The sequence below is a fragment of the Trachypithecus francoisi genome, unplaced genomic scaffold (assembly GCF_009764315.1).
Source record: "Trachypithecus francoisi isolate TF-2019V2 unplaced genomic scaffold, Tfra_2.0 Lachesis_group15, whole genome shotgun sequence".
NCBI classification, from domain to species: domain Eukaryota; kingdom Metazoa; phylum Chordata; class Mammalia; order Primates; family Cercopithecidae; genus Trachypithecus; species Trachypithecus francoisi.
Window position 1 is genome coordinate 32,027,740 of NW_022681460.1, and position 19,918 is coordinate 32,047,657.

The 19,918-nt window shown below is 35.7% G+C and overlaps 1 protein-coding gene across 3 annotated transcripts in view; it reads right to left on the reverse strand.

Moving 5' to 3' along the window:
- RNGTT (RNA guanylyltransferase and 5'-phosphatase) overlaps positions 1–19,918 on the reverse strand; it is a 332,775-nt gene that overhangs the window by 60,082 nt on the left and 252,775 nt on the right. For all 3 annotated transcript variants that reach the window (XM_033234571.1, XM_033234572.1, XM_033234573.1), the window contains exon 14: positions 7,835–7,901. In XM_033234571.1, coding sequence (XP_033090462.1) covers positions 7,835–7,901 — 67 coding nt within the window. The remainder of the gene's footprint in view (positions 1–7,834; positions 7,902–19,918) is intronic.

The window sequence follows — 19,918 nt, forward strand, 5'->3', positions numbered from 1 at the left end:
ATATAATTCCAGTCCAGAAGGCCCACACTGGTAACTTTTGGGTCTTAAAAACCTCAATTATTGGGCAATACTGCATAGCTAGAGAAGGAAAAGACTTCACTATCCCCCTAAGAAGGCTCAATTGCCTAGACAAAAGCTATATAACAGCACAATAGTGGGGTCTAAACCATACTGAGAAGAACCCATTTAGTAAGTTTACTAAGTTGCAAACTGTTTGGGCCCATCCAGAGTCTCACCGGGACTGGACAGCTCCAGCTAGACTATACTGGATATGTGGATATAGAGCCTATTGACATATTGCTCTATGACCAATGGACAGGCAGTTGTGTCATCGGCACCATTAAACCATCCTTTTTCCTGCTGCCCATAAAAACAGGTGAGCTCCTAGGCTTCCCTGTCTATGCTTCCTGAGAAAAGAGGAGCATAGCCATAGGCAATTGGAAAGATGATGAGTGGCCCCCTGAAAGAATCATACAGTACTATGGGCCTGCCACATGGGCACAAGACAGTTCGTGGGGATACTGAAATCCCATTTACATGCTCAACCGGATTATATGGTTACAAGCTATCTTAGAAATAATCACTAATGAAACTGGCAGAGCTTTGACTGTTCTAGTGCGGCAAGAAACCCAGATGAGAAATGCTATTTATCAAAATAGATTGGCTCTAGACTACTTGCTGGCAGCTGAAGGAGGGGTCTGTAGAAAATTCAACCTGACCAGTTGCTGTCTGCATATAGATGACCAAGGGCAAGTAGTCGAAAACAAAGTCAGAGATATGACAAAGTTAGCACATATGCCTGTGCAGGTTTGGCATGAATTTGATCCTGGGTCTGTATTTGGAAAATGGTTCCCAGCATTAGAAGGATTTAAAACTCTTACAATAGGAGTAATAATAGTAAAAGGAACCTACTTGTTGCTCCCCTGCTTGCTGCCTTTGCTCCTTCAAATAATGAGTAACTTTGTCACTACTTTAATTCACCAAAATACTTCAGCACAAATGTATTACATGAATCACTATTGGTCTGCCTCGCAAAAAGACCTAGATAGTGAGGATGAAAGTGAAAATTCCCACTAATAAGTGAGATTCTCAAAGGGGGGACTAAGGAAGGAGACCACCTCTCCCATTGTCTCCTGTTTCATGAGAAAGCAAAAAGTTAAAAAAAGAAGAAGTGAGATTAACGGCCAGATGGCATGGTGCCAAGAACCAGGTCTGGTAGTTAAACATCAACTCCTGACCTAGCCGCTTGTGTTATCCATAGATTCCAGACATTGTATGAGGAAGACTTGTGAAACTTTCTGTTCTGCTAGCCCCCATCACTGATGCATGTAGCCCTCAGTCATGTAGCCCCCACGTGCACAATGTATCACAACCATGTCATGTGAACCCCTTAGAGTTGTAAGCCATTAAAAGGGACAGGAATCTTTACTTTGGGGAGCTCGGATCTTGAGACGTGAGTCTACCAATGCTCCCAGATGATTAAAGCCTCTTCCCTCATAAAACCAGTGTCCAAGAGGTTTTGTCTGCAACTGTTCCTGCTACACCTTAAGGTACTAAAAGCCATCAATGACAAACCCACAGGCAACACTATACTGAATAGGGAAAAGTTGAAAATATTCCCCCTGAAAACTGGAATAAGACAATGATGCCCACTTTCACCTCTTCTATTCAGCACAGTAATGGAAGTCCTAGCCAGGGCAATCAGACAAGGGAAATAAATAAAGGCATCCACATCAGTAAAGAGGAAGTCAAACTGTCACTTTTTGCTGATGATATGATTGCATACCTAGAAAACCCTAAAGACTTATCCAAAAAGAAACTAGATCTGACAAATGAATTCAGTAAAATTTCAGGATACAAAATTAATGTACACAAATCAGTAGCACTGCTATACACCAACAGCAACCAAGATGAGAATCAAATCAACAACTCAACCCTTTTAAAACAGCTGCAAATAAAATAAAATACTTAGGAATATACCTAACAAAGGAGGTGAAAGACCTCTACAAGAAAAACTACCAAACATTGCTCAAAGAAATCAGACAACAAAAACAAATGGCAACACATCCTATGATTATGGATGAGTAGTATCAATACTGTGAAAATGACCATACTGCCAAAAGCAATCTATAAATTCAATGCAATTCCCATAAAAGTACCATCATCATTCTTCACAGAACTAGAAAAAACGATCCTAAAAGTCCCAAGTTTACACATATTTATGTCTTTATGTAGGGCTTAGATAGAAAACTAAAACTAAAAGATGAGTAAATAATGGAAGGGTGTGTGTGTGTGTTCAGCTGTAGGAATAATTGTTATGCTCCATTTTATATATTTAATACTAATAGTACAGATGTACAGGTATTTATCGGCATGCTATAGCAAATTTCTGAATTCATTTAACATGTGTCCAAATATCTATTATCTTTTTGTGTTCTTTCTTTTCTCTTTCTGACCTTTATAAAATGGAGCTCGTTTTTAGGTAAAATATCTCTAGCAAACATTGCCTGCAACACCAAGCCACCCACACTGAGGAACTTAAGTCTTGTGATGTTAATGAATGAGAATGTCTTTTCCTCCATGATCAAGTGAACAATTTCATATCATGATTTAATTTTAAAAATCAACAACCAATATGTTCTTAAGAAAAGCAAAGCAGTCTCCATGTTTTAAAGGTTATATCTCATATTTATGACACAATATATTATCTTTACATTTAGCTTAATGGGAAAAAAGTGAACATAACAAATACTGGTATTTCGTATTCACAAGTCAGGTACAAGCCAACATAGGAAATGAACCTAACTTTTATAACCTAATGTCAAGCATTTGAACTATGATTTTTAAATTGTTATCCAATTAACTTACATTCTAATTAATATGCATGTAATTTGATGGAGCCATAGGAATTATGAAAGAACTTCAACAATTAATAAGGATAAGAATCTTTTCACAGTGACCCGGGAGGCGGAGCTTGCAGTGAGCTGAGAGCCGGCCACTGCACTCCAGCCTGGGCGGCAGAGCAAGACTCCGTCTCAAAAAAAAAAAAAAAAAAAAAGAATCTTTTCACAGTGAATGAAAGAAACCTTTCCCACAACAACATCAAAGGAAAAAGACACCCTAAAATCATGAACTTTTTTCTACAGGGCCGATTATCTAGGCATAAAGGATTGACAAGAGATTGACTTTTGTCACTGAGCTTGTTAGGAAATGCACAGATAAAGAAAATGTTATATTAATAAATCAGGTGAGTGATAGGGCAACTAGCACTCAGATACACAAAACTCAGACTGTGCTTTTGAGACACCATGTAACTCACACCATGAACACAAAAATTCTCTCCTTACTGAAATATATCAGATAAGCCTCTCTCTCTTTAGTTACTTCAACTCTAATAAAGAGAAACAGGATTTTCCAAATCATTGGTCAGAAAAATATTGAGCTGTCATAAATGTTCCTGCTGAAACCTATTAGGATTCCTGGCTATACTGCTGAATTTGGTGAATGGGATAGTGAGAGGAGTTTATGAAGAGAATCTTGCCAATTCTCCTCATGTTACAGGGATATTAAGAATGGAAGAAAAAAATGGACTTGAATACTTGTCATTATGTAAGGAACTAGAAAAGTCAAGAGGTTCCATAATTTAAGATCCTAATGATGAACTTTAGAGAATGTTTAGATTTAGGTTAAATTAATGGAGTTATTTAAAGAGGTGCTAATGCTATGGTAACTAAGATAAGATTTTTCATTTAAAAATGTTGATATTGTGATGGCCAGGCATGGTGGCTCACACCTGCAATCCCAGCACTTTTGGAGGCTGAGATGGGCGGATCACTTGAGTCCAGGAGTTTGAGACTAGCCTGGGCAACACGGCAAAACCCCATCTCCACAAAAAAATTAGCCAGGCGTGTGGCATGCACCTGTAGTTCCAGCTACTTGGGAGACTCAGGTGAGATGATCACCTGAGCCTGAGAGGCCAACGCTGCAGTGAGTTGGCATTGTGCCACTGCACTACAGCCTGGGTAACAGAGTGAGACTCTGTCCCAAAAAAAAGATGTTGATATTATGACTGAACATCTTCAGTATTAAGTATGTTGCATATTCTATTTAGCCTTAGTCTACTCTGAAAAATCCTTATTTTTCAAAACATAAAAAGATGTCATATAAGCAAGTGGAAAGGAGTTTTAACTCACAAGTCTCACATGGATAGAAGAAAAATAACACATGGAGCCAAGAAACAAATGTGAAGAAAAATCAGAAAACTATGTAACAACAACAAAAAAATCACAAAACAAGTGTATTGGCTTCTGGCCAGGGGCAGTGGCTCATGCCTGTAATCCCAGTACTTTGGGAGGCTGAGGCGGGTGGACTGCCTGAGGTCAGGAGTTCAAGACCAGCCTGGTCAACACAGCAAAACCCCAGGTCTACTAAAAATACAAAAAATTAGCCAGGCGTGGTGGTGCGAGACTGTAATTCAGCTACTTGGGAGGCTGAGGCAGGAGAATCGCTTGAACTCGGGAGGCAGAGGTTGCAGTGAGCCAAGATTGTGCCACTGCACTCCAGTCTGGGTGACAGAGTAAAACTCTGTCTCAAAAAAAAAAAAAAAAAAATACATATATATATGTTTCTCGGAAAACATTAATAGAAAGTTACAAAAACAAAACTGAGTGTCTCAACTCTTTCCTTTTTATAAACTGCCTTGAATGCTAATATTTTTTCATTTCTCTTAAGAAAGCTTAATGGAATCAATTAACCAACCCTTAACTAATATTACTATAAAAACAATTTTTGATAAAAGATTAAATAATGCTTTCCCACTAAGATAAGAAACAAGACAAGTATGTCTGTTCTTGTCATTTCTATTCAACTCTGTATTGTAGGATTTAGTCAGTGCAATAAAGAAAAAGCAGGCCAGGGGTGGTGGCTCATGCCTGTAATCCTACTACTTTGGAAGGCCAAGGTAGGAGGACTGCTTGAGGCCGGGGGTTCAAGACCCACCTGGCCAACACAGCAAGACCCTGTCTCTATAAAAAGAAAATTTTAAAAAAGAAAATAAAAGGCATCAAGATCAGAAAGAAGGAGAACTGTCCTTATTAGTAGAGGACTATCATTTATGTAGACAATCCTATGAAATCTCCATAAAAGCTACTGAACTAATAATCGAGTACAAGATGGTAGAGTTTAAAGCCAATACATGAAAAAAAAAAGATCAATTAGCTTTTTACAGAGTAGCAAGTACCATTAAACAATCAGAAATTAAAATTAAATCCTGCCCAAGTGTCAGGGTGAGTAAAAAAAAATTAAAAGAAAACTTTTATAATAGTGTACAAAATACAAAACAGATAAATTTGCTTGAAAAATGTCTAAAACCAATATACTGAAAGCAACAAAATATTGCTGAGAGACCTAAATAACTAGAGAGCGATGTGGCCTTAATGAATTGGAATATTTGATACTGTTAAAATTTCAGTTCTCTGAAAACTGATCTATACGTTCAACACAATCCTAGTCACAATCTGAACAGGCATTTTTATAGAAACTGACAAGATGATTATAAAAATTCATATGGAAATGAAAGGAACCTAGATTAGCCAAACAACATAGAGAAAGAACAAAGTTGGAGGATTTACACTACTTCATGATTTGTTATAAAGCTACAGAAACCAATATAGTGTGGTTATTGGTAGAGGGATAAACACATAGGTCAATGGAATGGAAGAGTCCAGAAATAGATTTACACACATATGGATCAACTGATTTTCAACAAAGCTGTAAGGTCTTTATTCTTTTCGAAAGTGGTTTTGGAACACCTATATATCAACATGTCTGGAAAAAAAAAGTTTGAGAGTAACATTCTGGAAAAAAAAAGATTAAAAGAAAAAAAAAAAGAACATCAATCCATACTTGACTCTTCTATAAAGATTAACTCAAATGGACAATAAACCTAAATGTAAAACCTAACAGTATAAAACTTCTATCAGAATACATAGAGAAAAATCTTTGTGACTTTGGGTTAGGAAAATATTTCTTAGATACAACAACAAAAGCATGAGCCATGAAAGAAAAATAAACTGAACTTCATCAATACTAAGAACTGCTCTTTGAGGACACTGTTAAGAGATGAAAAGACAATCTACAGCTGGGAGAAAATAATTGCAAATCACAAATCTGATAAAGGACTTATATCCAGAAGATACAAAAAATGTTCAAAACTCAGTAAGAAAACAAAAAACCCAATTTTAAAATAACAAGATTTGAAGACATACTTCACTAGAGGAGATATGAACATATATTTGACTAGATTCAGATGAGAAAAAAGTACATGAAAAGAATCTCAGTCATTATGGAAATGTAATACAACTACCACATGACCCAGCCATTCCCCTCCTAGATATTCACCCAAGAGAAAGAAAAGCCTATGTCTATGCAAAACTTGTACACAAATGCTCACAGCAGCTTTATTTGTAACAGCCCCAAACCAGAAACAACCCAAATGCCTGTCAGCAGGTGAAAGGATAATCAAACTTGCTATAGCCATAGAATGGAATACTACTAATGGCAAAAAAACACAATTACTTTTACACCAACCTGATACTTGGCAATAAAAAATAATAAACTAGTGATAAGTGCAATGATGTGGATGAATCTCAAAATAATTATGCTGAGTGAAAGAAGGCAAAAAAGAGAGAAAGTGAATATACACTATATGATTTCACTTATATAAAGCTCTAGAAAATGCAAATTAATCTATAACAACAAAAATCAGATTAGTGGTTGCCTGGAGACCACAAGAAAAAAAAGGGGGGGGCAGGAGGGGGAAATTTCAAAGGGGCACAGGGAAACTTTTTGAAGTGATTAATATGTTAATTATCTTGATTGCAGTTATGGTTTCACAACTACAAGCATGTCATAATTTATCAAATTGTACAGTTGTTTGTTAATTAGATCTCAATAAAGCTGTTAAAAACTTTTTGTTTTCGAGGCAGTCTCACTCGGTCGCCCAGGCTGGAGTGCAGTGGTGTGATCATGTCTCACTACAACCTTGACCTCCCAGGTTCAGGGAATCCTCTAGCCTCAGCCGCCTGAGAAGCTGGGACAACTGCCATGCCATGCCCAGTTAATTTTTTTTTTATTATTTTGTAGAGATGAGGTTTCACTATGTTGCCCAGGCTGGTCTCGAACTCCTGGGCTCAACCAATCTTCCAGCCCTGGCCCTCCCACCTTGGCCTCACAAAGCACTGGGACTGTAGGCATCAGCCATGTGCTTGACCTGTAAACATTTTTTTAATGGCAAAAGGGATGATCTCAAAGATTAATCTCTAAATGTACTCTTCTAAATTAATCACTGAACTATTTTGGTCAAAGTCATCTTTACTATGGCAAGAATATTAAAATAACCAATTCCTTTGAAAAGCTGAATGATTTCTTCAGCAGAAATACGCAGAAGCTAATGAAATTATCACTTCACATTCACTTTTTTTTTTTTTGAGACAGGGTCTCACTCTGTCGCCCGGGCTGGAGTATAGTGGTGTGATCATGGCTCACTGCAGCCTCAAACTCCTGGGCTCAAGTGATCTTTCCACCTCAGCCTCCAGAGTAGCTGGGACTATAGGCACATGCCATTGAACTTGGCTAATTACAAAATTTTTTTTTTTTGTAGAGACACGGTTCCCAACATAGTCTCAACATCCTGGGCTCAAGTGATCCACCTGTCTTGGCCTCCCGAAGTGCTGGGACACCATATTTTTATATGTTGATGATTATTAGTAAGTTTTTGATGGATTCTAGATAAGAGAACATCCAGGAAAAGTACCCTGAAAATGAACAAACATACCTTGATTTGTGCAAAGGGTCTTTCATAACCTCCAACATACAGAAGGCCAACATTCTGAGGAAGTAACCTACAAAGAAAAAAAAGCATTATTTATAAAATACTCCTTATGAGTAAGGTTGTATAATTATCAAAACTTGAATAATAGATATAATATAGATACATTATAAAATATATTAGATGGATGCCGTGAGAAAAGTATTCTTGTCTTTCACACTATAAGACAGTAATCATCAAATAAATAATTTTATATTTCAGAAAATAATGGGAGCCAAGTGTGGTTGTGTGTGCCTCCAGTCCTAGTTACTCGACAGACTGAAGCAGGAGGACTGCTTGACTCCAGGAGTCCAAGGTTGTAGTGTGCTATGACTGCACCTGTGAACAGCTACCCCCTTTAGTCTGGTCAATATAATGAGACCCCGTCTCAAATAATAATAATAAGTAAAATGTTGAGAATGAAAACTTAAATGTAGAACACTCTAACATATTAGTAATTCTAACAAAATTACAGAGGGTCCTTGAATAATACAAGTTTGAACAGCATGAGTCCACTTACACAGGGATCGTTTTTCAATAAAAGTTACACTGAGTGTGCCTGTCTCTCCTGCCTCCCCTTCCACCTCTTCTACCTCTTCTCCCTCTCCCACCACTGAGACAGCAAGACTAACCCCTCTTCCTCCTCCTTCTGAGCCAGCTCAATGTGAAGACGACAAGGATGAAGACGTGTATGATGATGTACCACCACTATGCAATGTACAGGAGATAATACAAACCTAAATACATCGGTACCAAAATCTAACAGGAAAACCTGACAAATACATAGCCTTAACAAAAGGTACCCTCCAATAAGAGGTATAACAGAGAAACTCACCATTAGAAAGTAGTGGAATAAAGGTATTTGCTATGAAGAGATCTGGAAAAGTTTGAATAGATGGGATTTGGGATTAGCCTCAAAGATTGGGTAACACAAAAGGAAAAAAAACAACATCCTGCACAAAAGATTTGAGACAAAGACAGCACAAGTATGGACGGAGTAAGGAATAATTTAGTTGGAGATGAGAACTCAAAGAAGTTTAGAATTAACCATGAACAATTTCAAATGGCATATACTTTATTTTGTAGGCAATATGGAGTCATATTAAAAGATATACTTATTTCTTATAAAACAACAAACATGAAAATAAAAATCAAACCAAACAAAGGTCTAATATTAAAAAATGGTAATGATTATGGTCTCTGCATTATCCCTTCCTTCTTATTCCCACAGTTCTAATATGTCCTCACTCTTAAATGCAATGAAACATTGAGAATGAAGAAATACTATCATAACTGTGCTTGTGGAGTATGTAGGGAACTGGTAGTGGTGTGGGGTATAGGAAGGACATAATTAAATATTCTTGCATTTAACTGACCAAATGTACATATATCTCATCTTTCTTTTATCACAAATCTTTACATAATGGACACTGTGAATAAATGGATACAACTTCAGTCTGAACACGACTATACATGAAGAAGAAAAAACAAATTGCCTATACTCCTTGCCCAGAAGAACTACGCAATGTCACTTCTCAAAGTCTCGACATTGAAAGTTAATGGCCTTTTAACGTAATAGATTTCTAATGATTTCTAGGATGGCTATAAATTCGATTGCATGAATCTCAGAATGGAACACTGTGTAGTATCTAGAGTCAAAACAAAAAACTAAACAACAATTGGAAACTCAAAACAATAAAAAACTTCTCGGCATGCCATATTGATATAATCACAGCAAATGAGAACACGAGATTATCATAACCATCTCTTTTAAATTCTGTTAGTGACTTCAAAACCCTACTTCAACAATTCCAGGATATACATTTATTTATAATTTAACTTCTCTGAAATTGAAATGCCTGTGATGCTAGGTGGTATCATAATAATAACCAGGTGACCGTTGTGAGGTAGTTGTGTGATTACCCCTCATTGACATGCTCTACTAAGACCATGAAAGCACAGTCTCATAGCAACTTAGATTCTATGAAATAAGGTAGATATTTAGTCTCCTGGGAATATCCCCTGTACCCTATGTTCTATAAGAGCCTATAGGCCGGGCGTGGTGGCTCATGCCTGTAATCCTAGCACTGTGGGAAGCTGAGGAGGGTGGATCACCAGAGGTCAGGAGTTTGAGACCAGCCTGACCAACATGGAGAAACCCCGTCTCTACTAAAAATCCAAAAATTAGCTGGGCGTGGTGGCGCATGCTTGTAATCCCAGCTACTCAGGTGGCTGAGGTAGGAGAATCGCTTGAACTCAGGAGGCGGAGGTTGAAGTGAGTCGAGATCATGTCATTGCACTCTAGCCTGGGCAACAAGAGTGAAACTCTTATCTCAAAAAAAAAAAAAGAGCCTATAAAGTATTAAAGGGTCACTAAGAGAATATTAATAGCTGCTAAACACAATTCTGAATTAAGCCAACTTGGCAAAAACTTTCTCACATTTGGAATGTAAGTGATGACACTGTAATTTGAAACATACTGTTGATGGTTACAAACATGACTAAAGGCATTTGTTTAGTAGATTCAAATAGGAAACATAGGAAATGTCCCCTAATCTAAGAAATGGAGAATTTCTTAGCCCATCATTTGACAAATAAGAAATTAACCAACAAAACTTTAAATCTCTCCCAAATCATTGCTGGTATCATAAATTGAATGTTAGGTATATATAGCAGTAGTTTAATTTATTTCCTATATAACAAATGTTCATAGAAAGCTTGATAAAACCTCCTTTAGCAGCAGCAATAGTCACTGTTCATACAAATAGATGCTTTGAAAAGGAAAAGAACAAAAGTTGCCTGACATTTAAAAATCAGTATGCCTCTAAATTACTATCCATATGCATTTCAGGAAGCTTGCCAATATACTATTTAGTGTGTCCCTCCCTCCAACTTGTCTAATAACTACCTTTCCCTAAATAAGAAATTTCTTAAATATATCAGTTAGCATATATATGTATGTATGTATATTTCACTTTTTAAAATTACTAGTCTTTCTTATTCATATACTTCTTTCTTACTCATTATCCCTTACCATATATTACCACCTTCGTTTGAGTGGATTTTAACATGTGTCATAATTTAAAGGCCTGCTATGCATAAGATAATACTTCGAGAACACAAATTCCCACTTTTAAAATGGATTTCTTTAAATATTTTTACCTTTCAAAAAGTATTTTTGCAAATTGTATACGTAATTATTGTCAAGTAATATGTACCATTTCATCATGCAGTGTGCTTATGTACAATATAGCAATCACACATTTTAAATCCCCAGAGTAAAGCATTAATTCAGCACTAATAAACACATTTATACGTATATTTAAAAATAGAAGCCCTGACTTACTTGGTACCAGGTAATTGTTTAGCCCTTAAGTTAGGCGAACATTACCATAACCTTTATACAAATGCTAACAACTCTGAGATATTTTTTGGCAACTAAATGTTTCTATACTGTGGCTACCAAAGAGGATGTTTTTGGAAAGTAGCAATAAAGAGACACTGTTGGACAAAAACAATCTATTACAGCTTTAGAAGTTAAGAATAGACAAGACTAATATCTATTTTGCTTTCAATTTTCCAAACACAAACACTAACCAATATCTATTCTGAAAAGAAAGCCCCAAAATTGTTTCCAGAAAAGTTTCTCATAAAAGAAAGTAAAACTTGTCAGGTAATAGAAAAAACATTTAAAAGAACTTCATTCACCCAATACCGATGATACATCAAACACAGAAAACCTGCTTTAAAAGTAAATTGAGTCTGTAATTATTTCAAATTACAAGTTTAAAGGGGGCAAGGGATTCTTTCTAAAAATAAGCTAAATAACTCAAAATTAACTGTTCTATGTACAAGCCATAACTATAGTACCCATTATCAGATATATTTTTAAATTGCAACAAAATACCTTGAAACAACTTATAGCACCTTGAATACTGACTTACATAAAATTCCACTGTTTAGCAAGTTATCCAAAGACCAGACCACATCCAATACATCTACTATTAGAAACCAAACAACCAAACAAATAGAAAGCAAATACACTTAATATAGGATCAGTAGTGCCATCTTGAACTTAAGAAAATGCATAGTATTGATAAGGTCTACATTATTCTTCGAATCTTGTAGTGGGATGTAAATTTTAAAAGTGTATTTCACAAAGCTAATTTTTTTTCCTTTATTTAAAATTTCCAATTTTTATTTTAAGTTCAGGGTATGTGTGCACGATGTGCCAGTTTGTTACATCAGTAAACATGTGCCATGATGCTTTGCTGCAAAGACCATCCCATCACTCAGGTATTAAACCCAGCATCCACTAGCTATTCTTCCTGATACTCTCCTTCCTCCCACATAAAGCAAATTTTGAACAAATAAAGTAATGCAGATCATAGCCTCAGAACATAATTCAGCTAGAAATCAATAACATAAAAGTAACCAGAAAAATCCTCATGTCTGTAAAGGCAGAAGTATACTTTAAAATAACCCATAGGTCAGAGGTAAAATCATAATTGAAATTATGGAATGTCTTCAACTGAATAGCAAAATAATAATATATCAAAACTTGTAGGTTGCAGGTAAAACCAACTTATAAAGAAATTTATAATCCAAAACATATATATGAAAAAGAAGAAATGCTTTACAGAAATTGATGAGTTAAGTATCCACCTCAAGAAATTAGAAAAATAACAGTAAATGAAACCCAACAAAAATAGAAGCAAAGAGGTAACAATTCGCAGAAATTCATGAAATGGAAAACACACTGGAGAGGATCAAAAACACTAAAAACTGTTCCTTCTAAGATAATAATTGAGTTGATTCTGAATGAGGTTGACAAAGAAAACACACAAATAATCAGTAGTACAAAGAAAACAGCCTAAATGTAGTAATTACTAATAAGAGAATATAATAAATACTTTTATCCCATCAAGTTTCAAAAGCCAGAATAAACTCCTAGAAAAATATAATGCACTAAAACTGACACAAGACAAAAATAGAAAATCTTAGTTGTCTCATCATAAACAATTTTAAATTACTCCACAAAGAAAATAAAAGGTCTAGCAAATTCACCAGCAACTTCTCCCAAAATTAATTCTAATTATATACAAATTTTTCCAGAAAATAGAAAAGAATATTTCCCAATTCATTTTATAAAGTTAGCATAACTCTGACACGGACACAAAATGCAATGTGCATTAAGAGAGAATAAGAAAACAAGCCACAGACTGAGAAAAAAATATCTTCAAAAGACATATGTGAACAATAAGTTCCATCCAAAATATACAACAAACTATTACAATTTAACAGTAAGAAAATAAACAAGTTCGCTTGGCATGGTGGCTCATGCCTGTAATCCCAGCACTTTGGGAAGACAAGGTGGGAGGATCACTTGAGGCCAGGAGTTCCAGACCAGCCTGGGCAACACAGCAAGACTCCATCTCTACAAAAAGTATAAAAATTAGCTGGGCACAGTGGCATGTGTCTGTAGTCCTAGCTACTCAGGAAACTGATGCAGGACAATCTCATGAGTTCAGGAGTTAAAGGTTACAGTGAGCCATGAACGCACCACTGCACTCCAGCTTGAGTGACAGCAAGACCCCGTCTCTAAAAACAAAACTGTAGAAAAAGAAAAAACAAATAAATAAATAATCTGATTTAAAAATGGTCAAAAGACTGGAACAGACACCTCACAAAAGAAGATATGCAGATAGCAAGTGGTTATACGTAAAGATGTTCAGTCTCATATGTCATTAAGGAAATACAAACTGAAGTAACAGTAAGATACCATAATACACCTATGAGAATGGCCAAAATCCAGGACACTGATACCACCAATGCCGGCAAGGATGTGGAGCAACAGGAACTCACAAGCATTGCTAGTGGGAATGCAAAATAGTACCGCCCCTTTGGAAGATAGTTTAGTGGTTTCTTACAAAACTGAATATACCCTTACCACATGACCCAGTAATCACATTCCTTGGTATTTACTCAAATTGAAAATTTATGTCCGTACAAAAAACCTGCACATGGGTGGTTATAGCAGCTTTATTCATTATTGCCAAAACTTGGAAGCAACCAAGATGTCCTTAAACAGGTGAAAATAAATGACGGTACATACAGACAATGGAATATTATTCAATGTCAAAAATAAATGAGCTATCAAAGCCATGAAAAGACATGGAGGAAATTAAAAGTATAAGAAGTCAATCTTAAAAGCCTACAAATTATATGATCCAACTATATGATATTCTGAGAAAGGCAAAAGGATTTTTTTAAGGCAGTGAAGCCATTCTGTATGATACTATAATGCTAGATATATGTCATTATACATTTGTCAAAACACCACCAAGAGTAAATCTCAATGCAAACTATATAGACTTTAGTGATAATTACATGGCAACATAGGTTCATCAATTCTAATAAATTAGCACTCTGATGCAGAGTACTGATATAGTGTGGGAGGGCCACACATGTGCGGGGCAGGTGGTATATGAGAACTCTCTGTACTTTCTGCTCAATTTTTGCTATGAACCTAAAACTGCTCTAAAAGATAAAGTCTATTTAAAGAAAGAAATGAACTATGAAGCTACAGAAAGACACGGAAGAAATCTAAATGAATATCGCTAAGTGAACGAAACCAATCTAAAATCACTACATACTATATGATTCTAGCTATATGACATTCGGAAGAGGCAAAACTATAGCGGCAAGATCAGTGATTGCCAGGAGATCAGGGGGAGGAAAACAGGAATAAATAGGTGTTGCACAGGAAATTTTCAGAGCAGAATACTAGTCTGTATGATACTGTAATGGTTGATATCATCTGTACATTATGAATCTGTCCAAATCCATAGAACTATAAAACACAGCTAAACCCAATGGAAACTATGGACTTTAGTCAACAATACAACCGATTTGTTTATCAGTTGTAACAAATGTACCACACTAGTACAACATGATAAGGGAAACTGTATGCCAAAAGAGAAAGGGTATCTAGGAAATCTCTGCACTTTCTGTTTAATTTTCCATAAATGTGGAAAAAGACCTATAAAAATAAGTCATAAATATTTTTTTAAAAATGCAATGTTGACAGTATAAGAAAGGAAACTTATAGGCCAACTGCAGAGAGGAGAAGGGAACAGAAGGAGGAAGAGGAGGGAAAAGGGAGAAAGAGAGAAGGGGAAAGGGAAGAAAAAAAAAGCAAAGAAAACCATCAAACTGGGTTTATTCTAAAAAATCATTTAATATTAAATAACTCACCATTGTAATTACCTGAGGAACAGGATGGGGGGAAAGACCATATTGTTATAATGGCAGAAAAGGTATTTGAAAAAAACTAAACACCCTTGTATAAGTACTCTTAAATAAGGAAGAGAAGCTACTTTTTCAATTTTATCTAAATGATCTAAGTAAATAAATAAATCAAACCCTACAGGAAACACACTTAATGGGGAAATTTTTAAATTTTTGATGGAGAAGAATGCAAAAACACCTTCTATCACCATTTTTGTTTAACAATGTACTAGAGGCCCTAGCCAGTGTATTAGGCAAGGAAAAACATGATCTAAGGTTTAGAGGGAAAAAAGCTCACAGTATTCATAAACATAATATATATACATATGTATTCCCCCAAATGCAGAAAAATTATTAGGATTAATCAGTGATTTTATAGTAAGATTCCTGGATACTAGATCCATTAGAGAAAGATAGCAGTTGTATTAACATGCAGTTAAAAAATGAAACTATGGATGATCCAATTCAAAAATATTTTTAATCTAGGAATAAAACAAAAGAAGTGAAAGACCTTAATTAATAAAAGTATCAAACATTATTGCAAGAAATTTAAGAAAACCTAAGTACATGAAAGAATACAACATGTTCATAGATAGGAAATCACAACACTGTTACCACATAAAATGTTCACAACCTGATCTATATATTAAATGCAATCTAAAAACTCCTGACAGAATTTGTATGAGAAATTTCATAAGCTCATTCAAACATACATGAGGAAAAGCAAAAGAACAAAAATATTAAAAATTATCCTAAAGAAGAACAAAGTAGGAGGACTTACTAGATATCAAGACTTTTCATACTTTAGCAGTAACGAAAATGGGATTGATGTAGGGACAAACAAGTACGTCAGTAGAATAGAATAGAGAACCTAGAAACGGTCTTACACATAGGCACTGAATTTATAACAAAGGTGGCATTGCAGAGCAGAAGTGAAAGGATAATCTTTCTAATAAATAGTGCAGGGATAACTGGCTATCCACACAGATGAAAATATGCCATACAGGAAATACTGGTATATCTGACTACATTAAAATTAATAATTTACATTTATCAAGAGATAGGCTAAGATCCGAACTTCGCACAAGTCACAAGAATAAACTCCAAATGGATTGGGCATCTAAGTACAAAAAAAGGAGAAACCTTACAAATATTAAAAGAAAACCTGAGTGAATTCCTCTTCAACCTTAATATAACAAGGAAATAAGAGAAAATGTTGGTAAATCATATTATATAAATTTTTTTAAATGGCATGGCAAAAAAACACCAAAAACAAAGTCAAAAGATAACTGACAAACTGGGAGAAAATATCTGTAACATATACCACAGAAAAGGGACTACTAACTTTAATATATAAAGAACTCTTAAACATTGAGAAGAAATGGGAAAAACACATTAAAAACATAATTCAAAAAATAAAAAACATGGACATTAGGCATATGTAAAAATATTCAAACTCACTTGTAACTAGAAAAATGCAAATTAAAACAACACTGAGATACCATTCCCACTTACCAGATCGGCAAAATTAAAATGTGTGGACAACACATTCTGGGGCTAGGCTGTGGAAAACAGACACTCTCATATACTGCTATTAGAAATGCAAACTAGTATAACCCGTCTGGAGGGAAATTTGGCAAAACTACACGTGCACTTAGCTTTTGACCTAGTAATCTTTCTTCTGACAATGTCCTTGAAGATGTACCCCCTAAAACTAAAAAATACATATGCACAAGGCTATTTATTGTAGCACCGTTTGCAGTTGCAAAATGTTAAGGACAACCCAAATGCTCAGACATGGCAGAGTGGTTAAATAAGTTACGGTTAAATCCACATAATGGAATAATATGCAGCTGTAAAAAATGAGGACAATCTCTACTTACCAATAGGATATGATTCCCAGGATATATTTACTGCGTTAAGTGAAAAAAAAGAAGGCACAAGAGAGCATATATAGTACGCTATCCTTTGGTAAAGAAAAAGTATAAAACATTCATGTATCTGTTCCTTTGTGCAAAAGAATTACAGGAAGGCTAAAACAGAAACTAAAAAGACTGGTTTCCCATGAGGGATAGGTGCAAACAGGTAGAACTCATGGGAGAATACAAATAGGGCAGCAGGATGGGTGAAGAGTGACATATCTGTAAGAGTACCTTTTTATATAGTTAGGACTTAGAACCATTACAATGTTTCATATACCAAACGATCAATTAAAATCAATCACTATGTTGAGAGAACCTAAAAAGGAATGAAAATAATTATATTTACAAATGAATAATACACATTAAGGGTGATGGGGATGAAAGGAGCTAATTTAAGTAACTTCAGAAAACAGTATTTTGACTATATTCTGCAAGGCTACAGACAAAAAGAACTGTAGACAAACACCGTACTTGAGTCAGTAAACTTGTTTCTCATATGGGTACTGGTTAGTAATCACGAAAATATATACTAGGGTTTAACAAACAAATATATCATGGATAATGAGATGTAGGTTTCTCACTGTACAAAGAGTTACAAATAAGAAAAGGAGAAAGGACAGAATTAACATTTTGATGTTGGATAAGGATCATCAGTAAGTCCTCAAGCCTTTTAATATACTGACAGATGGAAGAAGAAATAAATATAAATATACATGTTGCTGCTTGTTAGTATATGATACATTCCTAGCTCTGTCAGCAGAGAGGGCTTAAAATGACACCCAGAAGCAGTGACCACACCTAGGATTAGATTTTTATTTCTAACTATCATTCACCAATTAAAAAAAACCAGGGTTCCTTAGAGAAACAGCTAATCCCTAGGTGAAGGAAAGAAAACAGAAGATTCTGGAACATCTTATGGTATAGAAACTAAGGAAGTACTGAAAAATGATGGAAAGCATGTCAAAAAGACACAGAAGCCAACTTGATAGAGTTCCCAGTGGTCAAATCAAAATCAAAACACTGAAATACATTTATAATATTGGATTATAACCCATAAAATAAAATACAGCTCTGACCCTTGAATAACATGGGTTTGAACCACGTAGGTCTGCTTATACACGGATTTCTTCTACCTCGTCCTCACTGAGACAGCAAGAACCCCTCCTCTTCCTCAGCCTTCACAATGTAAAGATGACAAGGATGAAGACTTTTAGGATGATCCACTCATGTCTAATGAATAGCATATTTATTTTCTCTTCCTTATTATTTTCTTAATATTTCTTTTCTCTAGCTTACTTTATTATAAGAATATAGTATATAACACATGTAACTACAAAATACATGTTAATTGACTGTGTATGTTATTGGTAAGGCTTCCAGTCAACAGTAAGCTATTAGTAGCTAGGTTTGGGGGGAGTCAAAAATTATACGCAGATTTTCTACTGCAAGGGTGCCCTTGCATTATTCAAGGATCAACTCTATTCTTAAGTCCATACCAATAGGTCAGGTGTGGTGGCTCACACCTATAATCCCAGCACTTTGGGAGGCCAAGGCAGGAGGACTGCTTGAGGCCAGGAGTTCAAGACCAGCCTGGTCAACATAGTGAGAACTTGTCTCTATAAAAAATAAATAAACGAATATTTTTTTAAAAGTCTACAGCAGGCCAGGCATGGTGGCTCACGCCTATAATCCCAGCACTCTGGGAGGCGGGCAGATCACCTAAGGTCAGCAGTTCAAGACCAGCCTGACCAACACGGCGAAACCCTGTCTCTACTAAAAATACAAAAAATAGCCAGCCATGGTAGTGGGTGCCTGTAATCCCAGTTACTCAGGAGGCTGAGGCAAGAGAATCACTTGAACCCGGGAGGAAGAGGTTGCAGTGAGCCGAGATCCCGCCACTGCACTCCAGCCTGGGACAACAAAGCAAGACTCTGTTTAAAAAAAAAAGTCTATACCAATATAAATAAATATATGAGAAAGAAGAGACAGTTCTTGTTTACAGTAAAATTCCTCCAACTAAGTGACAGTCTACAAAATAACTGACCAGTATTCTTTTAAAAGTATCAAGGTCATGAAAAATAAGAAGAAAGTATTATCACAGATTGGATGAAAGAGCCATGACAACTAAATGTAATATAGGATCTTGGAGTGGATCCTAGATGACAAAAAGTATATTATTGGGGAAACTGGCAAAAGTAGAACAATAAATGTACGAAAGTTGATAGCATCGTACCAATGTTTATTTTGAGATCTTAATAAATGTCCTATGGTTATGTAAGATATCAAAAATGGGGGAAGCAATATGAAAGATACACAGGAATACTCTGAAATATTTTTGCAACTTTTCTGTAAGTCTAAAATTATTTTAAAATAAAAAAAAATATTGGTCAAGTGTAGTGGCTCACACCTATAATCCTAGCGCTTGAGGAGACTTGAGGCCAGGAGCTTAAGACTGCCCTGGGCAATGCAGCAAGACCTTATGTCTAATTTTTTTTTTAAGTTAGTCAGGTATGGTGGCACGCACCTGTAGTCCCAGCTACCTGGGAGGCTGAGGTGAGAGGACTGCTTGATCCCAGGAATTCAAGACTGCAATAAGCTGTGATCACACCGCTGCAGTCCAGCCTGGGTGACAGAGTGAGACATCCCATCTCAAAAATAAATAAATAACATTTTAAAAAGTTAAAATGAAATCATTTACAGACTGAAAGAAGCCAATGAGTAGATGAAATTTATAACACACATTATCTCCTAGGTTGAACATATGACTATCCTAGGATCTGGCAATTCCAATTTTGTGTGAATACATGTGTCCTAAAGCACATGTGCAGTATGTTTGGCT